General features: G+C 44.7%; 1 protein-coding gene across 6 annotated transcripts in view; it reads right to left on the reverse strand.

Moving 5' to 3' along the window:
- Window positions 1-15246, reverse strand: part of NSD2 (nuclear receptor binding SET domain protein 2) — a 467195-nt gene that overhangs the window by 336896 nt on the left and 115053 nt on the right. For all 6 annotated transcript variants that reach the window (XM_029592506.1, XM_029592533.1, XM_029592496.1 and 3 more), the window contains exons 9-10: window positions 13600-13684; window positions 3188-3312 (exon numbers count right to left, since the gene is read on the reverse strand). In XM_029592506.1, coding sequence (XP_029448366.1) covers window positions 3188-3312; window positions 13600-13684 — 210 coding nt within the window. The remainder of the gene's footprint in view (window positions 1-3187; window positions 3313-13599; window positions 13685-15246) is intronic.

Genomic DNA, 15246 nt, shown 5'->3' on the forward strand with positions numbered 1-15246 from the left:
GGTCGGTTCTCCCGGGGAGGGCGTTAACGCTGACGTCGGTGTATGTCGATGTTGGTGCCTATGTTTGGGCCTATGCTCGACTACCAACCTTATCTACGTCGTCGAAGCAGATGGCGATACTTGATCTCCGGATCCCTCCAGACGACATTTTTTCAGCAAAACGTTTTTGGAAACTCCTGCTGGGGGCGATTTCGTCGACGAAGGAGAATGAAGAAGCTGGAGGTGAAATAGGTGTTCCATTTTCTCCTGTCTAAGTTTCCTTCCTTTGGGAGTCATCTCTGCACATTGAGGGCAGGATGAGACATCATGCTTGTCCCCCAAACAGAGAACACACTCAAGGTGTGGGTCTGTTATGGACATAGTCTGATTGCAGATCGGACATTTTTTTAAACCCTGAAGCTATCTTTTCACCAACAGCCGTCGATGAAAAGAGGGAGAAAAAAATTGAGAAAAAAGTTTTTACTTACAGTAAAAAAAGAGGCTAATTTCTCACCGTCCGGTGGAAATGAGAAAGAAATCCCTTGTGGGAGAAAATTTATTTTGAAATCAGTGACTTTTCAGTCAGAAAAATACTGTGAGGGAACTCGCAGGACTCCTATCTTCGCGATGCTTACAGCAGCACAGAAAAACCAAGACTGAAGAGAGACCCCTATGGCAGAGAATATCATGGCATGCTGGGCATGCTCAGTGGGCTCAGAGTGCCAGTCAAAAGTTTCTAGAAACTTTGACAGAAAGTTTTCCTGCAATAGGGCTCAGTCAGTGACGTCACCCATATGTGAGGACTAGCATCCTGCTTTTCCTGGGATAACAGCAAGCACACCCAAGAATTCCTTTGGGAGATGGAGGTGAATAGGAACTGTCACAGAGGAGATCTAGAAATCTATTCTGGGACTGGGATAATCTTAGCTAAGATTTCTCCATTAACTAAAAAAACTCAGGCTTGGGGAATACTTTGAATTAGCATTTACTCCCCATTGCAGGACTATGCTAAAATGGTGGGAGTGGTGGGACCCCCCCCCAGAAATTGGCCACTGTGCAGGATGCTATCATAAAAGATATTTTGATATATTCTCAGGTGAAGAGTCTGGAGAATCAAGTTAAACATAGCAATTTGTGTTTTATAAATTTCCCTAAGATAACTATATCTAAACTGAAAATGTTTAAGAGATAAGAGGTAACTAAATTCCTGCACACAATGTGCCACCAGTTTCATAAATATATTATCTTCTGCCATTTAAAAGGGAGATTGAAAAGCATCTAGTTGTACTGTCATCAAATAATGGATAAAAGTCTTAATCTAACAATGTTTTTTTAAAACATCTGCTAAGGTGGCAGGTCCAGAAAACCTTGATTGTTTTACTGGCAGTAGACCCAGATAGGGATTGGTTATTTAAGATGTTCTTCAAAACATTGAGAAAAAAATTATTTTTAAAATATGAAGACTAGGGTGTTTCCTGATATTGCAAAGCCACACAGAAGAAACAGACATGTTTTGTTAATGAGGTTCTTCCGTTGGGAGGTTCCATCTTCTTAAAGGTTTGTGTACATGTTTAATTATATATTAGAATGTTTCATCTGTAGACTGCAACTTGAGCTCTCTATAGTTTGAGGACTAGGTAGAATAACGCAATCAGTTTATTTGCGATTTTCTATTTTCTTATTTTTCATTTGTTGCTCTGTTCCTAGTTTATTCTTGAAGTGTGATGTTAAAGAACCATAAATAAATAATAAAATTGCTACTAGATAATGAATCATGCCCATTTAACTTCACAGTAGTGAAGTTAAATGGGCATGATTCAGAAAATTAATATAATAATGAGGCACCCCTATCGGTTGAGCACTAGATGTTACATAGGTCTCTACAGAAAAACAATTAGCTAGATGTGATACCATTTTGCAGCTCCTCCTCTGAGATAGCTGAATAGGTGGACCCAGCTATAACTAGGGGACTAGGGCTAGATTCAGGAAGAGTCAAGAGGAGAGTGAGGAGAAAGTAGCCCTAGTGGTGAGGGTCCCTTTCTTTTGGTGAGGCCTACAGCTTCGCCCCAGATATGTTGAGAAATCACCCTGCCAGATTAGGTACCAATAGAGAGAAATTGAGTGTATAAGGATTTGGACTGTATTTTGACTGGGTTGCAGCCTAGAGCTCTAAGGAAAGATTAACCCCCTGAATCCAGAGGCCAAGTCACCAATCCCTGCTAGTACTTCGGGCTCAGAAAATATTGGAACAGACAGTGAGATGCTCTATTTAAGGTGAGGGGAGGTTGTTTACCCCTTCTCTCATTTGGAGCGATTAATGCCTTTCCTTCTGGGAGGCTCAGAGGAAGAAGAGAAAAGCATAAAGAAGGGACTGAAGAGCATCAGTGAAGACCCCCATCAGGATCTTCAACTGGGACAAAGATGCAGATTGGGGCACTGTGTGGTCTCCTGGATCCAAGTAGGACTGTAAAAATTCAAAGGGATTCCAGTGCATCTGGGACCCTTCCGGAGTAGGGGACCACTAAGCTCTCACTTTGAGGGAGTTAGGAAATACCCAGGAACCTAGAGTTCAGCACTTACAGAGATAGAGAAAGGACATTCATTGTACAGACCTTTACATCACCTGGACGTTGATTACCTTTTCATTAAATCAGTAAAGTTAATTTTGAACACCCAATCCTGTGTCCTGTATTTCTTGTTCTGATCAGCATAAGACATTTACACTAACCAGCTGCACACCTGAAAAGAAGTCACCTCACCACCTGGGCCACAAGCATCTGCCTTCCCCCATAGAAATAACACCCCTGGGATAATACAAATGCCTGTGGCAAAGGAAGATAGCCCTAAGAAACAAATTATTTTGTGTGCCCTTAGAGGAGATGCCCATCAGAAGAAAAGGGTTACAATAAATTCAAATACTATCTTCCAGTCAAACAAGATCCCAAATGTATATTACAGTCTAATAATCAGAAACATACATTTAACCACCTGGGCCCCCGTAATCATGTGTTTCCAATGAGAAATAAGGAGACTTGTTATTCAGGTATTCATAATCTATGCATACAGTTACAGATACCAGAGCTACATAAAATCTAGGATAGTTAAAATACACCAAAATAACTTACTTCCACTTTCTTTTTAAAAAGGCTTAGACACATTTGAGACAGTTTGGCAATTATGAACCTTTCCTGTGAACACCACATTTTACCTCATTTTCAGTTAAGGAAGATGTAGGAGATGAGCTCTTAATAAGAGCAAGATTGGACGATGCAGCAGCTGAAGCCCGATTTCGCTTCTTCAGTGGTTTACATGCATCAGACAGATTGTTCATTGCTGCAAAATAATGTTGTTGGTTTATAAAGTGAATTTAGAGCTATATATAGCCATATTCCTTCAATTTGTTTTAACTTTCTTCCTGACTAGAGGAAGAGATTTTTTCTGGATCTTCTTAGTGCTGGTGGAACATGGAGAATAAGCTCACAATATTTTTCAGATACTTGAGGAGCAAGGTGTTCAAGAAAATATTCAAAGTATTGGAGAAATTACTTACCTGATAATTTCGTTTTCCTTTGTGTAGACAGAGTGACTCAGGACCAATGGGTATAGTGTATGCCTGTTAGCAGATGGGAGACCGAGTCAGATTTCAAAGCTGACGTCAGCCTACATATACCCGTGAGCATGCTCAGCTCTTCAGTATTCTCTTCGTAAAGCCAGTGTGGATATATGTTGCTTAATACTTGATTACCCTTGATTGACCTTGAACTAGTTCAACTGATTATATATATGTAAAATTTGAAACTGGGGACCGCCAGTGCACTGAAACAATGAACACCGACAACTGGGCAAGTCTTGGGATTAGAGGTAGGCCGTGGCTTACCCTTAACTTGCTCAGTCTTGAGATTTGATATCAGAGGTTCTCTATTTCTGGAGCAGCCGTGGGCGGGATGCTGAATCCATCTGTCTACACTAAGGAAAATGAAATCATCAGGTAAGTAATTTCTACATTTCCTAGCATGTAGCCAGATGGACTCAGGACCAATGGGATGTACAAAAGCTACTTCCCTACAGGGTGTGAGGCTGCCCGTGGCCACTTAGTGCTGCCCTTGGGTAAGCTGTGTCCTCCCTGGCCTGAATATCCAGGCAGTAGAACCTGGAGAAGGTGTTAGGGAGGACCATGTCGCCGCCTGACAGATCTCAGCTGGCGAAAGCGGCTTGGTTTCAGCCCAGGAGACTGCCTGGGCCCTTGTAGAATGCTCCTTGACCTGTAGAGGTAATGGTTTTCCTGCCTCTATGTATGCTGCATTAATTACTTCGTTGATCCAGCAGGCTATGGTTGCCCGTGATGCCGCTTCCCCTTGTTCCTTCCAGCTGTGAAGAATGAACAGGCGATCAGTTTTGCGCACAGGTCCCGATCTTTTCAGGTATCTGACTAGGAGTCTGCCATCATTTAGATGGCGAAGGAGGCGGAGTCTTCAGAGTCCTTACGTTCATCTGAAGATGGTCTCGAGATGGTTTAGTTCACATGAAACTGGGAAACCACTTTCGATAAGACGAAGGAGACCGTGCGCAGGTTATGGTTCTAGGCATGAACCTAGGGACGGTTCCCGACAGGATAGTGCCCGAGTTCGGAGATGCAACGAGCTGAAGCACCAAGGATGCCGCCTTCAATGTTAAGAGTCATGGTGGCAGACCATGAGTTGGTCTGCAGGAAATCCCATCTAGGTAGAGATTCCATAGAGGTGCCGTCCACTTTAGGGGTGGTCGGAGTTGTTTAACCCCTTTCCGGGAGTGGGGCACATCTGGATGGGTTGCTAGTCTGATGCAGTGTACTTCGGCAGTGAAGCCGGTCAGCGTGGCAAGTTGGAGCTTGAGGGAATTGAATGCCAAACCCTTCTTCATACCGTCCTGCAGGAACTCCAGGATCATGGATTATTGGCTGTCCGCGAGAGAATCCCGCGGTTCTTACACCAGGCTTTGGATACTCTCCAGATCCGTATGTAAGGCAGGGATGTGGAGACCTTGTGCGCTGGAAGCAGAGTGTCCATCACGGCCTTGTGTAACTGCGATTCTTCAGGCTGGGTCTCTCAAGGGTCAGGCCGTAAGAGAGAATCGAGACGGACCAACGTGGAGAATCGGGCCCTGCCGGATGAGATTCCTGTGTGGAGGTAGGCACAGAGGGTTCCCCGCAAATAGTCTTCGCATGTCTGCGTACCATGGTCGTCTTGGTCAATCGGGGCGACTAATAAACTAGTCCCCTGTGGCGCTCTATCTTGCGGATGACTCTGCCCAGTGGTGGCCATGGGAAAGCGTGCAATAGGACTTCCTGTGACCCAGTTTGGACGAGAGCGTCGAGTCTCCAGGGTTGTGGTTCTCGTCTGTGACTGAAGAACCTGGGAACTCTGGATCTACCGGCAACCCGGCTCAATGCCAAAGCTGGGAGGCCCCAGCTATTTACTATCAGTTAGAGGTCTGTGGTCGACAGCATCCATTCCGCCAGGTCTAGGTTTTCTCTGCTGGAGTAGTCTGCTGAGACATTATCTTTTCCTGCAAATTGGGAGGCCGAGATCCCTCGTAGGTTTATCTCCGGCACCGTCACGAGAGGGTCTATCTCCATAGACACCTGCCGGCTCTTGGTTCCTCCCTGGCGGTTGATGTAAGCCACTGTTGTCACGCTGTCCGACATTATTCTGATTGACCTGCCCCGGAGTCTGTGACTTAATCCCAGGCAAGCTAGCCTGACTGCTCGAGCTTCCAGGCAGATTATGTTCCATTCCGCCTTTTTCTTGTTCCCTTGTCAGTCAGCTCCTGACAGTGGGTTCCCCACCCTCGCAGGCTCGCATGATCCGGTTCAGTGGGGATAGGCTTACTCCTCTGCTTAGGTGGACTTTCTGTAGTCACCATTGAGGTTGAGCCTGAACCTCTGCTGACTGACTCGCCCTGCTGTAGATTTCTTTTTGCTGTAATTGTTAACACTATTCTAGAGTGGAATAGTGCCCGCATCTGCTATGGGAGACTAAGAAATACTGAAGAGCTGAGCATGCTCACGGGTATATGTAGGCTGACGTCAGCTTTGAAATCTGACTCAGTCTCCCATCTGCTATCAGGAGTACACTATACCCATTGGTGCTTGAGTCCATCTGGCTACACACTAGGAAATTTAAGGTTATTTTAAGTGCAGCTTCAATGGATACAACCTGTAACTGTTGCAATAGCAGATAAATGAAAAAAGTTCATAGATTTTGTCCTACTTAAAAAAAAAAAAAAAATTTAAACAAAGAACTGAAAATTCTAGGGCACTTGTAGATTAAGGCTGCAACACTGCCTTAAGATTTTTTTTCAAAATTAAGCTTATTTCAAAGTTACAATTTATTGAGATGTATTTCTCCATTTTCAACGTTTTCAGATGTACCTTTATAATCCTTAATATAGTACCTAACAAAATCTCTAAGGTCTGCAAAATCATTAAAAACTGTTTAGGCATATTTAAAATAAACAGATTTATCTTCTTTAACCTGTCTGTTTAAGCAGTTACTAAGCTAATTTTAAAGCACATAGGATTTATTTAAATCACAAGGGTAATAACTAAATTCTTGTGTTTTGTTTTTTTTTACACAAATATCTGAAGCTTTTAGCCAAAGGGCCATTACGCCTAGGTAAAGCAGATTTGCTTACCTGTAACAGGTGTTCTCAGAGGACAGCAGGATGTTAGTCCTTACACATGGGTGACATCAGATGAAGCCCCGATGCAGAAAGCTTATGTCAAAGTTTCTAGAACTCTGACTGGGCACAGTGAGCATGCCAAGCATGCCAAATACCAAGAGTCACAGGGTCCCTCTTCAGTCTTGTAACAGATTTACAATTAAAATTAAAAAAAAATAGGAGAAACTCAACTCCATGGGGTGGCAGGCAGGTTTCGTGAGGACTAACATCCTGCTGCCCTCTGAGAATACCTGTTACAGGTAAGCAACTTTGCTTTCTCCGAGGGCAAGCAGGATAGTAGTCTTCATACATGGGCGAATACGTAGCTACAGGCTGCTCCCCAACACAAAAAGGGGACCAACAGACACCTAACTAGCTGCCAACGGGCACACCACCACCGGTGCTGTTGGTAACACAAGGGGAGTCAGCTTGAACCCAAACAGGTTGGGAGAATTGGGTTCTACACCTTAAACAGGTTCTGAAGGAGAGACTGGCTGAACCTACTGTTGCATCGGCCATTCCTATCCAAACAGTAATATGATGTGAAAGTGTGGCAAGAACTCCATGTTGCAGCCTTGCAGATCTCCCTCATGGGAACCGCTCTCAAGTAGGCCACAGTTGCTGCCATGGCTCTGACAAAATGAGATTTGGCATGATCACCAAGATGCAGTCCTGCCTGGGCATAACAGAAGGAGATGCAATCTGCTAGCCAACAGCATATAGTCTGCTTGGCAACAGCAATATCCTGACTAGAGACATTATGGGAAAGCACCAAGAAGGACCTGGCAACGGATGGAAGGGAAAAACGCAAAAGAAAACCATGAAGAGCAAAATGTTTTTCACAAAGCAAAAAAAAAAAGCCAAAGTGAACTCAATCACACCATGAGGCTTATAGCTCCATGGAAAAGAAGAGACTGAAGAGGGACCCCACGTGGACACGATGTAGAGGGCATGCTCAGTGCGCCTAGTCAAAGTTCTAGAAACTCTGACATAAGTTTTCCAGTTCAGGCCTCCATCTGATGTCACCCATGTGTGAGGACTACTATCCTGATTGCCCACTGAGAAAAGCAAGTTTGCTTACCGTAAAAGGTGGTTTCCGTAGATAGCAGATGAATTAGCCATGCTGTCTGGGACGTCCTCTCTACGTAAAACACAGTTTACGGTAAGCAAACTTGTTCTTTTCCCAGAGATAAGCAGCATGAATTACCCATGCTGTCTGGGAGTCCCCAGCTGAGTATTGAGCGCAAAAGTCAATATCATGAGTCTGTGACGTACAGAAGAAAGAGCTCAATATGGTAAAAACAGGAGGCGGATTTTTTATGTTTTGTTGTCATTGTGTTCAAGACTGCCTGACTTGAGGATGGTCCGCCCCATACTTGCATCATCTGCAGTTTGCTTGTCTAAACAGTAGTGGGACGTGAATGTATGCAGTGAGAATCAGGTGGCTGCCTTACAAATGTCCAAAAGAGGCACGTCGTGGAGATGAGCTACTGAAGCAGCCATAAGCACAGGCCTGGTGCGCCTTGGGTGTGGCACACAGGGTCTCTGAATGTCTTTTGGCAGCAAAATTGAATGCAGTTGGAGATCCAGGACAATAATATTGTCTTGGATACAGGGAGTCCTGGGGCATTCGGACTGAAGGAGAGAAAGAGCTGAGAGGCTCTGTGTTCAGCATGAGAGCGCTGTTTATAATAAGAGAGTGCTTGTTTGCAATCTAAAGTGTGGAGTCTTCGCTCGCTCTTGTTCGCATGAGGTTTTGGGTAGAAGGTCAGGAGAGAGATGGTCTGGTTGATGTGAAAAGCGAAAACCACCTTTGGCAGGAAGTTGGGATGTGTCCGCAGCATAATCATGTCATGGTTAAAAAAAACTCTAGGTAGGGCGGGTAGTGAACTAAGGCTTGTAGCTCACTGATATGTCTTGCGGAGGTGAAAGCGACTAAGAATAGCACTTTCCAGGAGAGGAACCTGGGATGACAAGTATCCAATGATTCAAATGGTGGAAGCGTGAGTTGTTCCAACACTATGTTTATGTCCCAAGGTACTGGAGGCTTCCGGACCGGGGGCCAGAGATGCAGGACTCCTTTCATAAATCTGGAGATGAGCGGATGACAAGATATGGGTTCCTCATTGAGAGGAGTGTGGTAAGCAGCTATGGTACTGAGGTGCACTCTGAGGCTGTGGCAAGCCCTTCCTGGTAAAGAAGATGTAGATAATCCAGGAGGCATTCTGGTGGGCAGATGAGTGGATCTGTTCCACTGGCTGAGCACCAGGAAGATAACATGCCCATTTCCGCTGTTAATTGAGTCTAGTCAAGGGTTTCCTGGAAGAGATCAGAATATCCTGAAGATTAGGAGAAGTGTTCAGATGTTGGAATCCGAGCCTTTCAATCTCCATGCAGTGCGATTCAGAGATAAATGAAGTGGATGAAGCAGAGATCCCCCTTTCTTGGATGAGCAAGTGTGGGCTGCTGCCCAGGGGAAATCAGTTTGTGTATCAACAGAGGGACTAGGTAGCTGTACCACGGCTGCCGTGCCCACGTTGGGGCAATGAGTATCAAGTCCACGTCATCTGCAATGCACCTCTGGATTGTGCGGGAGATGAGAGGTATCTGAGGGAAAGCGTAAAGAAAGCCATTCGCCCGATCTATGAGGAACGTGTCCTGTGCCAGCTAGTGTGCACTGGAGTACACCGAACAAAAGAGGATGACTTTCCTGTTTTGTTCCATTGCGAAGAAGTCGATCTGGGGAAGACCCCAAGTGGAAAAAATTTGATTGGCCACATCCTGATGGAATTCCTACTCGTGGGGATGAAAAATTATGCTCAATTTGTCTGCTCTGGAGTTGTTGATTCCAGGCAGGTAGATGGCCTGTAGGGAGATGGCTCTGCTGGTCACTCATTCCAAGATCTCTACGGCTTCTCTGCAAAGGCTTCAGGAACCTGACCCTCCTTTCTTTTTTATGTAAAACATGGCGACTTGATTGTCTGTGTAGATCACGACAGTTTGTCCGCGGAAGGTCTGCTTGAAAGCCCAGGGGGCATTTCGGATGGCTCAGAGTTCCAAGAGGTTTATTTATTGCATTCATTCCCATTTGGACCACAGTCCTTGAGTCTGTAGGTGGGTGAGGTGCACTCCCCAACCTGTGGTGGAAGCATCCTTGGTGAGGACAGTATGATGAGGGGGGGGGGGTCAAAGAGACAATCCAGTCTCTAGTGCCGATGGTATCAGTCACACTGCAGGTCTCTCTTCATGCTGGATGTTAGTGTGATCTGGGTGGAGAGGGAGCTGAAGAATTGACTCCATTGGGTTTTCAGGCCCCATTGCAACCATCGCATATGTAGTCGCGTATGAGGTACGACACAGATGGATGCTGCCAAGTGTCCCAGAATGGTGAAGATTTGGTGGGCTGGGGCAGCTGTGTTCTTTTGGAGGCAACCAGCAAGTGTTGTCTTCAATAGTGCGATATGAGCCCCAATGAACTGCAAGATTTGAGTAGGTTGCAGATTTGAATTCTCGTAGTTTACGAGGCCTAGATTGTCTAGGCAAGATTTGGTTTGAAGGAGATTGGTTCGGAGAGCGGACTGGTTGGGGGCAACAAGCAGCCAGTCATCCAGGTAAGGAAATATCTGGATGCCCTGCTGACGGAGGTGCGCCACCGATACCACTAGGCATTTGGTGAAGACTCTGGGGGCGGAGGAGAGGCCGAACGGGAGAACCATGTACTGGAAGTGCCGCCCGTTCACAATGAAATAGTGGAATCCCCAGGAGGCAGGATGCATTGGTATATGAGCATATGCATCCTTCAAGTCCAGTGAGCACATACAATTCCTCTGTCAAAGGAAAGTTAGGATGGATTTGAGGGATGTCATCTTTAGTTTTTCCCTCTGTATTTGTTGAGAGAGTGGAGGTCCAGGATGGGCCAGAGGCCACCGGACCTCTTGGGAATGAGGAACTATTGAGAAGAGAAGCCTTGTTGGAGCTGCTAGGGGGGCTGCTCTCGAATGCACAGTTGTTGAAGATGGTTGATCTCCTGAAGTAGAGGTCCACACTGTGCATTGTGATGTTTCTGGCAGACCAGGTGTGGTAAGGTTGGGGGGAGAGAGGAAATTGAGGGAATATCCATTCTGTATGATGTTTAGGACCCAGTGGTCTGACATAATGCTGTCCCAGGATGGCAGAAACTGGGACAGTTTGCCCCCTACTACAGGTGATGGTAGAGGTGGGGACGCAGCTCCTAAAAACCCTGCACGGCTTTTGAGGAATGAGGGTCTGCAGACAGTCTAGGTTGCCGAGGTGGGCAAGGGTGCTGGAGTGGGCCCTGTTGTTGGAAGGGCTGCTTGCGACTCGGTTGGTACGAGGAGGGCCAGCAAGGAGGATATGGTCTATATGCCCGATAAGGATAGGATGTCTTTCAATACGAGGAAAAGGGGCGCCTGGATGAAGAGCTTTCAGGAGGGGTTGTCAATGACAGGACAGCCATCTTTTGCTCTTTGAGTTTTACCACTGTTACCGTCAGCTTGTCGCCAAAAAGGTTGTCCAGATGACAAGGGAAGATCTGCAAATTTTTCATGGACATCTCTGAAGGCACTCACTCGTAGCCATGCTAAGCGGCATGCTGCTATGGTGTTGGTGGTAGCCTTTGCTGACATATCAAATCCCTCATATATGGAGCAAAGCAGGTGATGTAGGCCCTCCTCCATGTCATGGAACATCTGTGGTGGTCGATCGTCCGGGGATGAGACCTGTAACGGGCTTTAGGGACTGGAGCCATTCATATAGGTACTGCGTCACATAGAACTGGTGGTGTTGTATCTTCGTGTTTAACATTCCAGACTGAAATGTTTTCTTCCTGAAGTCATCAAGATATTTGCAGTCCTTACTGGTGGTGTATCTGAGTGGAGCCTAGACTTCACCTTCTGCATCGCAGATTCCACAACAACGGAGGCATGAGGGAGCTGCACCATTGAATAAAAGGGTGACTCCCGCATGCGGTATTTGAGATCCGCTTTCGGGAAGTCCCATGCTTTGGTCATTACGGAATTTAAGACCGCGTGTGAAGGTAATGCTGTAGGTTCAGCAGGAGTGGCGAAGATTTTCAAGATTCCTATCATCTCCTGCCTAGGGTCTGGTACCTTTCTCATCTCTATATTCAGGCATTGACACTTTCTCCAAGAATTTCGAGTAGGAGAGATTCTCTGGGGGAGAAATGGGCTCAGGTGGAATTTCCGCAGGATCCGATGGGTATCCTGTGGAGGAACCCAGCTGGGGGGAGTCCTCTGCAGGAGGAGACGGCTGCTGAGGCTCATCGACGGGGGAAGGTCCTGGGCTGCCCATGGTGAAAGTGAAGCTTCAACGAGAATTTCCAGTGGCTATTTGACATTGCTGTTCAATTGAAGTGAGAAACTGAGTCAGGATCATGGCGATTTGTGACATGGCCTGGGAGGCTAAGCCTGCCAAAGGGAGTGGCCATGGTAGAGTTGGAACACCCCTAGGGGGTATTACTGCCCTCAGGATGTCGCTATCAGGGCCCCTGGATTGAGCGACGACCACAGGAGGGCGCCTGTCCTTCTCAAACAGTGGGTCTTGCAGGCTTGATCCACTTTGGCGGTGTGAGGCCATAGAATACATCTGACGAAGACTAGGGCCTGCCGGAGATCCTGGGAGAAGAGATCCCCTTCCGAATCGATGACTAGAAGAGGTGAAGGCTCCCTTGGTCATTTATGTCCCGAGGCGTGTTTCTTCGGTGGTCTGGAAGCTGTCTTCGTTGGCTGCATCGGTGTTGACGCTGCTGGGATGTGAAGAGTCGCAGGGGGATGTGCCGGAGTCGACTGTGCAATGAGCCTTGCCTTCGACGCCGATGTTTCTGTGCCCCAGCGGTGCGTTGACGCTTTCGACGCCATTGCTCCCCTGGTGCCGACGGCACATCTCCCGCACTGTGCTTCGCTGAGACGAGGGTATGCTTTGGTGTAGGTTCCCATCGTCAGTCCATGGAGGTGGCCCGACGATGGAAGGGCATATTAGATTTCCTGTGGGGTCCCGGAGAGGATCTAGTGAACACCTCTGAGGGAGCACAGGAACCAGATTCTGCTCCTCGGGCAATACAGGCAGCCCTCTGCCGCTGGGCCCGAGGACACATGTGGCCGCAGTCCCTGCAATTTGGCTGGTCGTGGTCTGGACCCAGACAAATATAACACCAATCGGGCCCATCAGTGGCAGGCAATCTTGCCACAGTTACAGAACTTGAAGCCTGTTGGTCGAGGCATCGTGAGTTCGTTTTTTTTCTTCTTCTTCACAGAAACGCTTTCTCTCAGAAAGAGCTCCGCACACAGTTCAGCGGAAAAAAATGGACTGAGGAGACTCGGGGAAACTTGGGAAGATACAAACAGGAATGCCTCACTGACAAAGTTCAGTGATCTTTGATAGCTCCGCTACCTGGTGGCATAGAGGACGTCTCAGTCAGCATGGCTAACTCATGCTGCTTATCTATGGGAAAAATGTTATACCTACGAGTATTTTCATATTCCCTTCAACCATACTAATGTGACTAGACTATGGTATGAATTGCTTATTCAACATACAAAAAGATAGTCCTATTTAATTTTTTTTTCCAAAGGTTGAGGCATGCTTTGACAATTGTCTCAAAAATGTATTTAAAGAAGTTTGTATCTCAAAGGGATGGATATTTCTAGACTAGATATCTGATTTTATTTCTTCACAAACATTTAAAGGAGTCCGAGTAGATACAATATATTAAGATTGCCTTTAGTGCATTTGCTATTTTTGCAATTTGTTAAATTTATGTATGCACTGGACTTTGCTGTGAAGAACTGATCAGACCAAAGTATAGTTAAAAATCTTAGAAAAATAAAGTACTACTAGTTTCTAGTTAAACATGACATTAGAAAGTGTTTCTGACCACATTACCTGACTTGTTCTTTAGAGAGGAGGCAGTTTCTGGGACCTTAGAGTTATTTGTTTTTGTTGTTTTGTCAATGCTTGTTTCCCTTGGCTACAAAAAAGAATATGACAAAGTAATAAAACACTAATTTTAGAACTGATGGGGTCGAAATTTAAATTATTTCTGGAACTGTTAAAGTGAAAGAAATGTATTACCCTTCACTCAATTACAACTCATACTATAGCTCTTTAGGTTCCTCATTTTAGTTAAAAAAAAAAAAAAAAAAAAAAGTTACTCTGTTTTATATATTTCTCCTCGCCAAAACCAAAGAATGTTAAAGCAGTTCTATCTGACAGTTGTCATCCTGATAATATATCCTAAGTGTATTTCCACTACACTCCAAAAATTTCTGTATTATATGAATACTTGAAAACATATTAAAATGAGAACTTCTATGAAATGTGCACACACATACACAAATATAACTAACTTTTTTTGGTTTACTTTTCATCATTCATATGATATAAGGAAATTGCTGTACAATAACACAAATGCACCATTCTATGCTGTCGCACAGTAGAACACTGAAATTGCCCACAGTTCAAGAAGTAACTATCACTTACATTCCCCATGTAAAAGCAGCAAAATTTTTCTATGCCCTCTGCTGGATAACTGGAAAAACAGGTTAGAGAAATTGATATTTCCCAGGATGTATAAAGTACATCTGTATGATTTTCAGCAAATGTAGTTCATGGGAAGTATGCCAGATTAGTAACATTGGAACTGAAATGTTAAAGTTGATCTACTATTCAAGCCCTCTGCCCTTGAGGTACTATCCTGGGGGATAAGAGAGTAAATTCAGCTTTAAAGTCCATTTGACTTTTGGCCTCCATTTGAACCTTTTAAAATGCTGTCTTAACAGAACCTAAATAGGCATATACATGCCAACTACTATCGCTGAACATGTTAAAATAATTCTTTTTAAATCTCACACTCTACATGTCATCTTGCCTTGCAAGAGACCCACCCAATACTACCTCCTGTATAGGAAAGCACATGAGTTTAGGCTATGGGCATGAATATAAGGAGGTGGGATCCAAGCCTATTTAAAGGTTTCACATCTCTTGCCTCAACATACTAGACTATGCTATAAAACCATGATCAAGCTTCTTTGGTTTTGATGAATTTACATAACGCACATGGTTAAGTATATTCTATGCATACATTTCTTCATCCCTCTTTTATAATATATTTTGCTGGCTGTGGAATATACAGTGAGAAACATGCAAAAGCTTTATTGTTAACAATTAAGTGAATGCTATTACAAACCCAAATATTTTGGTCATTTCAAAACAAATACTTAGGATCTCAGAGTAAGAGTATAGGGATTGTGTAACAGATTAATGCCATTAAATCAATATTCAACAGATTGTCATTAAACACGACAAAGTGGTGGACTACAATTAAAAAAAAATGTAATCAAGGTATTATTAAAAGCCTGCCTGGACTTTTATCTATCCTGGGCCTGAAATAACAGAAACTGAAAAATTACATTCCTATATATAATTCCTTTCCTGTAATCCAGTACTTGCATATTATTTCAGACTAACATTTAAAAACATCTTCGCTTACATAAATACTTAAATGTGATGCAGTCTGCAAAAGTTGAGATA

This window comes from Rhinatrema bivittatum, chromosome 1, assembly GCF_901001135.1.
Source record: "Rhinatrema bivittatum chromosome 1, aRhiBiv1.1, whole genome shotgun sequence".
NCBI lineage: Eukaryota > Metazoa > Chordata > Amphibia > Gymnophiona > Rhinatrematidae > Rhinatrema > Rhinatrema bivittatum.